The 9485-nt window shown below is 44.0% G+C and overlaps 1 protein-coding gene across 1 annotated transcript; it reads right to left on the bottom strand.

Moving 5' to 3' along the window:
* swsap1 (SWIM-type zinc finger 7 associated protein 1) lies at positions 1–9485 on the bottom strand. Its single transcript, XM_028599075.1, has 4 exons — positions 8799–9485; positions 5783–5924; positions 3606–3835; positions 1–656 (listed from the first exon to the last, which is right to left on the bottom strand). Exons 1-4 carry the CDS (start codon positions 9483–9485, stop codon positions 132–134), a joined length of 1584 nt encoding a protein of 527 aa, XP_028454876.1. The 3' UTR covers positions 1–131.

The raw sequence follows: 9485 nt of genomic DNA, 5'->3' as shown, positions 1-9485 counted from the left end.
TATATCGTGCACCACTAGAAACGTGGATGCAATTGAAGACCCTGAGACCCTTCCTCTCTTTCCCTGTGGAGGGGCTGGGGGGGCTGTTTAAGGGAACGGAGATTCAGCCTTTTTCTCCCACTGCGACACTTTCAAACCAACTTAAACTCCATTGAACCATCAGGAGAAATGGACAGCTGCCACTCCTGGGCCACAGCTGGTCTGTCCTCACAGTCTTCGGTCAGGGCAGCAGTCCCGGTCCCGGACAGGCCGGTCCCGGTCCCAGAGAGGCCGGTCCCGGACAGGCCGGTCCCAGAGAGGCCGGTCCCAGAGAGGCCGGTCCCAGAGAGGCCGGTCCCGGGCCCAGAGAGGCCGGTCCTGGTCCCAGAGAGGCCGGGCCCAGAGAGGCCGGTCCCAGAGAGGCTGGTCCTGGTCCCAGAGAGGCCGGGCCCAGAGAGGCTGGTCCCGGGCCCAGAGAGGCCGGGCCCAGAGAGGCCGGTCCTGGTCCCAGAGAGGCCGGTCCCAGAGAGGCTGGTCCTGGTCCCAGAGAGGCCGGGCCCAGAGAGGCCGGTCCCGGGCCCAGAGAGGCCGGTCCCGGAGAGGTAAACGTGCCACACCTCCTGGGGTCCGGCTGCTGCAGATTCATAACTCCTCTCTCGGTCCAGAGTGCAGCGCACCTAGGAGTGGGGGTGGGAGGGGGAGATAGGTTAGGTTAGGTTACTAACTAACTACATTTAGGTTTAACTAAATGTAGTTAAAACAAATGACATGCTGATTGATTTTTAGGAAAAAAACAATCCAAATACAAGAAACTACAGCAATCAAGGGTCAAACTGTTGAATGTGTGGATTCGTATAAATACCTGGGGATGATAATAGACTCCAAACTCACATTTGAAACTAACTGTGAACTGGTACGTAAGTCATGGCCTGTTTTGTTTTGAGGAAACTGGGTAAATTCCATGTTGATAAATCCATCGTGATCCTTTTTTATAACGCTTTTATTGAATCTGTTTTAACATTTGCGCTAGCAGCCTGGTTCGGGAACCTCAATGTGAAAAATAAAAACTCACTCAACCAAGTAGTAAAGTGGGTTAGCAGACTGATTGGTGAGCCACAGCCTAACGTGGAGACCCTGTACACAAAACAGGTACAGCGCAGAACTAGTTCACTGCACACAGAGTTCCAGCTTCTCCCCTCTGGACGAAGGTTTATGATCCCCGGGTGTAAAACAAAAAGACACAAAAACACTTTTGTTCCTGCAGCCATTACATTGAGGACCAAGTTATAGCTATATTTTGCACAAGTGTTAACTCGTCTTTTATGTAGGTTTATGTATTTTATTCTGGACTGATAAGAACTTTTCTGATGATGTGTGATGCTGTGATGATGTGTGACTCTACTGCAAACAAAATCTACCTTGGGGTATAAATAAAGTAACTTGAACTTGGTTAGGTTAGGTTACTTTATTGGTACCCATGGGTAAACTAGTTTTACAGTCTAAGAGGCAGGACATCATTAAAAATAACACACAACACATTAAACATTAACACATATAAAAACAGGTAGTAAAACATAGAAAAAGGAGGAATAGAGGACAGTCAGACCAAAGGGCTCGTGTGCGTTTTGTGTAAATAATTTTACCGTTTGTTTAACGGAGTGATTGCCGATGGTACAAACCTGTTTTTATGTCTCGTGGTTCTGTAACCAGGAACTGTTAGCCTCCGCCCACAGGGGACATACTGGACTTAGATCCACGTATGCATCGTGATTTCTTTTGCAACGATGTTTCAAATCGATAGACGGGGTAACCCCAGCCCTATCTGCCGGGGGTTTGATTCCTCCATGCAGCTCAGGCTGGACACCTGTACGTTTATCTATCCTGCTTCCGTTACAAATTTTGCGGGAACCAATCACAAACTGGCTTATCCACCTGGTGCGCTATTGGCTGGTTTAACACAATGACGATAGAGAAGTTAAAAATGTTAAAAAGATTGAGCATTAGTCTGCTGAGAGCCAGACTATCAAATCAATTGTTTTCCCTAGAATCATATGATTATATTAATATTCTTTATTTATTGCTTTACCTATGATCAAGCTACTTATTTTCTGTTTCTACGGTGCTGCAGACAGCGACTACATCATATATACAGTATATATACAGTATATATATATATATATATATATATATATATATACACACTACAGGCCAAAAGTTTGGACACACCTTCTCATTCAATGTGTTTCCTTTTTATTTTCATGACTATTTACATTGTAGATTCTCACTGAAGGCATCAAAACTATGAATGAACACATATGGAATTATGTACTTAACAAAAAAGTGTGAAATAACTGAAAACATGTCTTATATTTTAGATTCTTCAAAGTAGCCACCCTTTGCTTTTTTTATTAATAAGGGAAATAATTCCACTAATGAACCCTGACAAAGCACACCTGTGAAGGTAAAACCATTTCAGGTGACTACCTCATGAAGCTCATTGAGAGAACACCAAGGGTTTGCAGAGTTATCAAAAAAAGCAAAGGGTGGCTACTTTGAAGAATCTAAAATATAAGACATGTTTTCAGTTATTTCACACTTTTTTGTTAAGTACATAATTCCATATGTGTTCATTCATAGTTTTGATGCCTTCAGTGAGAATCTACAATGTAAATAGTCATGAAAATAAAAAGGAAACTCATTGAAGGAGAAGGTGTGTCCAAACTTTTTTTGCTGCAACCTATTATATTAACCTATAAGTCGCATTTATTTAGATTATAAATACAAGAGTTATTCAACTACACAACAGCACACAGAACAATACGCTGAATACGGTAGGTGTCCGGTATGTTAACGTAACACATTAACAGTTATTGAACTATACAATAGCACCCAGAACAACTAGCTAGCAGGGCGTGGAGCATGGAGGTATTAAAAGGCGTGGAGACGAAGCTGCACCGTGAACGAGCCCCTCCAGACTCCTTCCTCTTTCAGCCCACGATTAGCCGATTAGCCGATTAGCTTTCTTTGTTTTCTTCATTGCAGTAAGAGTCACCTTTTCTCCAGTCTCCCTCATAAGTTTCTCTCTCATTTCAAACTCTCTTTCTGCTGCTCCATTACCGTTTTCGGGGCTGCATATTTTACTACCTGCAGTTTGTCTCTTTTCTTTCTCAGTTGTCTTTAGGAGCGTTCTAGTTGTCACAAGCCTAGAGCGCCCTCTAGTGGCTGTAGACGGTAATGTTTTCAGTATGAATTAACATTTAAAAACATGTTAAATTATATATATTTTGATATATAAGTCGCACCTGACTATAAGTCGCAGGACCAGCCAAAGTAGCAAAAAAAGTGCGACTTATAGTCCGGAAAATACGGTAGTTGATTTAATCGACAGATCTGTAAATCTGAGTTTCTCCACAAAGAGTCGTGTTGAAGCACCACTTTAATTCTAGTGTTTACCAGAGATGATATCGTACATTTCTTGGAAATAAGTCATTCAGCATGAAAACAGCATCAGACATGACTAATGGACTACAGAGATCTAAGTTGACTAAGACCAGAACCACCGATTAGTCCACTAATCCACTAAGAGGGAGCAGCTCTAGTTCAGCCACAACACTGCTAATGAGTACCTGGAAGTAGCGATCCAGAACATCGAGGATTGGATCTGTGGCCGAGGCCTCGGTGCCGGCTCGCACCACGTCCCGCTCTGGCTGGAAAGAGGCGATGACTCGGCACGGGGCCGAGCTCGGGCGGCGCTGCTTCAGGAGTCGTGTGAGGAAGGCGGCGCTGTCGCACAGCAGCGCCGCCAGGTGTGCAGCGCGGGACGGCTCGCCTGGGAGGGGGCCGGTGTGGCTGCCGCCTCCAGAGCCAAAAAAAAAGAAGAAATCGTGAATTGAAACAATAAACTCAAGATCAAGGTAAACTTTCCCATATATATCCCACAAGGGGAAATTCATGTGGTCATTCATTTTGCACTCTTGTCACAACATATTCTCTAAACATGTAGACACCCCAGACAAACCAATAAACATGTATACAACAAAACAGTAACCGTACAATGGGAATGACAATAACAGAAGTCAACAATCACAATACAAAAAATAAACAATACTATAATATACTACTAAAAATATACAAAAATAACTAGGAGTGGTTGTCAAAAAAGGAAAATTGGATCTACCATCCAGTTAAAGTGCCAGTGCGGGATCAAAGTACTTACTGTACTACAATGTGCATGGTCATTATACAGTCTGATCGCTGTAGGCACAAATGACTTATTGTACCTTTCCCTTTTAATTCTCAGTTGACCTATTGCTTCTCATAAATTTTATGATGAAGAGGGTGAGTGGGGTCACTCAACTCCCAATTCAATAGGGGTGGGGGGAAAAATCCATACAGCATAGTATCGCGATATTTTTCGTGGCAATAGTGTATCGATACACAGACGCCAAGTATGGATCTTTTATGATATATGTGTTGGTCAGTTTGTCTGCTTTACAATCCCCATTTTGCAGAAATACAATTGAAGTGAGATGAACAGACAGAGAATTTTATCTTTTTTGATAAAACAAATGTTGACAACATTTTCCTTTGGGGACATTTGAAGTTGGAAAAAAAAAAGTAATACATTGCAATGTATCGCAGAATATTGCAATATGTTTTAAAATCGCAATAATATCGTATCGTAACATAAGTATCGTGATGATATCGTATCGTGAGGCCTCTGGTGATTCCCACCCCTACAATTCAAATCACGATTTTAACGTCACATGATACCATTTTCTCAGGGTGAAAAATCTTCCTTAATTTCTATAAACTGTGCAAACCAACAGACGTGTCCTCTTCTCAGAAGGGACTCTGAAACTGTATTCTATCTCAAATAACAGACACATCTCTAAATAGAAAGAACAAAATCTCTTTAAATAACTAAACTAAGAAGACGTAGTGATGTCTGAAGTCTGACGGGTGAAATCTAAAAGGAGATTTCGCTGTGGGACAGGGGGGGTCAAACTCAGTCTCCCAGACCCCTTTTCTCCACCAACAAGAACCTAGTGCTGGTTCAGAGTTGGCTCGACTGACGAGCCTCCAAAGAACCGGTTGATTTGGTGCTGTACTTAAGAACCACTTTTACTGGTTTGGAGCCGGTGCTTTGGTGGTCCGAAAACAAAGAACCGATTTGAAACCAGGGCTGTCCTGGACTAAAGATCTCCTTAGTCCACTAACACTTATAGGATTTAGTCGACTAATCGATGAGTTGATTTAATTGACAGAGCTGTGAGCTTTGAGAGGTGGTTAAGACTAGAAAAGCACAATATAAGTAGTAGTAGTTAATTAACCATCTGTAAAACTGAGTTTCTCCACAATTAATCCTGCAAAAGCACCACTTTAAATCTTGACAAAATAACTGTGAACTGTAAATATATGTTAAAAATATATATTTATTGTATTAAATTAAAGTGCATCAACATAAACAAAATTGCAAAGACAAACCCTTCCTCTAACAGAAAAGCCACTGTGCAGTGTGCAACAAAAATTGTTAAACATCCAAATTATTTATACTGTATTTGGATTAAAAAAAAAAATCTAAAAAATCAATTTTTTGAAAATATGAATCGATTTGACCTACCAACTCGATTTTTAAATCAAATCGATTTTTTTCCCAGCCCTAACTCTGGCTCCGAACCAGCACCAGCTCTGCCCTGGTGGGAAAGGGGTACCAGAGGGCCACACTGGAACCTGAGAACCACATCGAGGGCCAGACATGTTGAGTTTGTTGACTTGCTTTTATTTAATCAAACAAAGTCACCTCCAGAGCCACGCAGGAAGCCCCCCAGCCTGTCGACGATGATCAGGGACGCCGGCGTGGGACACGTGTTGCAGGACTCGTGGAGGCTGGCCACCTGTTGCAGAAGCTCCTCCAGTGTCCGGGGGTAGGAGAACTGGATCTTCTTTGGAAACAAGAAACTGGCATTAGCTAAGTTTCCAATCAAATTATCTGAAGTTCGGTAAAAAACCTCCTGTGAATAAAGCTGAGTGTGAAAGTGTGTTTCCATCCGACGGCTTTAAAGTGAATAAAAACCTGTTGGGTAACAACGTCACGTGCTGGTGTATGGAATTGATCTGAGACATTTTAAAGGTGTTTCTGTTCATTTTCGTACTGAATCGCACAAGATTCAAGCAAACATTTGGAACAAAGTTTTGCTAGACAGAAGTAGTTGTTAATATAGAGACCAAGGGAGCTGCGACGGGATCTGATCCAGATCATCTAAAAGGTGAACGCTCCTTTGGACCCACCTTCTCATTCAATGAGTTTCCTTTTTATTTTCATGACTATTTACATTGTAGATTCTCACTGAAGGCATCAAAACTATGAATGAACACATATGGAATTATGTACTTAACAAAAAAGTGTGAAATAACTGAAAACATGTCTTATATTTTAGATTCTTCAAAGTAGCCACCCTTTACTTTTTTTGATAACTCTGCAAACCCTTGGTGTTCTCTCAATGAGCTTCATGAGGTAGTCACCTGAAATGGTTTTACCTTCACAGGTGTGCTTTGTCAGGGTTCATTAGTGGAATTATTTCCCTTATTAATAAAAAAGCAAAGGGTGGCTACTTTGAAGAATCTAAAATATAAGACATGTTTTCAGTTATTTCACACTTTTTTGTTAAGTACATAATTCCATATGTGTTCATTCATAGTTTTGATGCCTTCAGTGAGAATCTACAATGTAAATAGTCTTGAAAATAAAAAGGAAACATATTGAATGAGAAGGTGTGTCCAAACTTTTGGCCTGTACTGTATGTAAACAGAGAGGAAATACTGGGCGGAAATGAACTACAACTTCTTTTTTGTTTTGTGGTGAGTTTCAACCATAAAATGACCTAAAACTTAATTGCAATTCATTAATTTATTTGGAAAATAACGTTTGCATCAGCATTTATCACATAAGCCGAATATATATATATATCGATCAAGATAAAATCCGATGAGACCGAACGGATTTCCTTAGACGGCATTTTTCATTCAATATCGCTTAATTTGGATAAAAACATGTGGATGGAAACTAGTGACAGGCAGAAGCTGACTGAGTCCCAGTAGCTGCTCATGAATCTGGTGAGTCTACAGCTGCAGAGATTCAGCAGTTAGTTATCAGCTGTTGTTTTAAAGCAGGGGGGTCAAACTCCGTTTCCCAGAGGGCCACACTGGAAAAAGAGGATCCCACCGAGGGCCAAATATGGAGAGATTACTGACGTGCTTTTGTTACTACGTGTCACTTTTTTTTTTTTTTTTTTTTTTACATTTTGGGAGCTTTTTTCCTCATTTTTGTTGACATGAAGCCCTACAAAAGTCATCCAAAGAGTTCCTTAGCCATCGCAGAGTTTAGCTAATCAAGAAAAACTATGATGCATTTTTTCAGCCATGAGGTGAGAAGCAGCCAATGAGTCGCTGTCTAGGGATTCAGCAACACACACACACACACACATATACACACATACACACACACACACACACACACACACACACACACACACACACACATACACACACAGATACACACACACAGATACACACACACAGATACACACAGACACAGATATACACACACAGATACACACACACACACACAGATACACACACACACACACACACACACACACACATACACACACACAGATACACACAGATACACACACAGATACACACACACAGATACACAGATATACACACAGATACACACACACACACACACACACACACACAGATACACACACACACACACACACACACACACACACACACACACATACACACACACAGATACACACAGATACACACACACACACACACACACACACAGATACACACACACACACACACACACACACACACACACAGATACACACACAGATACACACACACAGATACACACACACAGATACACACAGATACACACAGATACACACACACACACACACACACACACACACACACACACACACACACATACATACACACACACACACACACACACACAGATACACACACAGATACACACACACACACACACACACACACACACACACACACACACACACACACACACACACACACACAGACACACACACACACAGACACAGATATACACAAACACACACACACACACACACACACAGACACAGATACACACACACACACACACACACACACACACACACACACGCACACACACACACACACACAGATATACACACACACACACAGACACACAGACACACACACAGATATACACACAGACAGACACACACACACACACACACACACACAGATACACACACACACAGATACACACAGATACAGATACACACACACACAGACACAGATATACACACACACACACACACACACAGACACAGATATACACACACACACAGACACACACACAGATATACACACACACACACGCACACAGACACAGATATACACACACACACACACACACACACACACACACACACACACACAGATACACACACACACACACACACACACACACACAGACACAGATATACACACACACAGATACACACACACACACACACACACACACACACACACACACACACACACACACACACACACACACACACACACACACACACACACACACACACACACACACACACACACACACACACACACACACACACACACATACACACACACACACACACACACATACACACACACACAGATATACACACACACACACAGACACACAGATACACACACACACACACACACACAGATAGTACTACCTTTAGACTCTCGGGGCTCAGGCCTGAAACAGACTTCTGCAGCGACCCCGGGAGGCTCTGGATCGGAGTCTGGCTGAAGAACATCACTTTGAGCCCCATCTCCGAGGCCGCCGTCACGGCCGCGAGCAGCAGCACCGAGCGGCCGATTCCGGGGTCTCCGACCACCAGGGAGCCGCAGGGTGGAGGTCCGGGGTCTCCGACCACCAGGGAGCGGCAGGGTGGAGGTCCGGGGTCTCCGACCACCAGGGAGCGGCAGGGTGGAGGTCCGGGGTCTCCGACCACCAGGGAGCGGCAGGGTGGAGGTCCGGGGTCCGGGGAGGTCCCGGGGTCCACCACCAGGGAGCGGCAGGGTGGAGGTCCGGGGTCTCCGACCACCAGGGAGCGGCAGGGTGGAGGTCCGGGGTCTCCGACCACCATGGAGCCGCAGGGTGGAGGTCCGGGGTCTCCGACCACCATGGAGCCGCAGGGTGGAGGTCCGGGGTCTCCGACCACCATGGAGCCGCAGGGTGGAGGTCCGGGGTCTCCGACCACCAGGGAGCCGCAGGGTGGAGGTCCGGGGTCTCCGACCACCAGGGAGCCGCAGGGTGGAGGTCCGGGGTCTCCGACCACCAGGGAGCCGCAGGGTGGAGGTCCGGGGTCTGTTTGTGACACAAAAGACCTGAACACGAGTGCTAAAATGTCTGCCAT

This window comes from Perca flavescens, chromosome 15 (assembly GCF_004354835.1).
Source record: "Perca flavescens isolate YP-PL-M2 chromosome 15, PFLA_1.0, whole genome shotgun sequence".
NCBI lineage: Eukaryota > Metazoa > Chordata > Actinopteri > Perciformes > Percidae > Perca > Perca flavescens.
The sequence above is the reverse complement of the archived record's forward strand: the minus strand, read 5'-3'. Positions and strand labels throughout refer to the sequence as shown.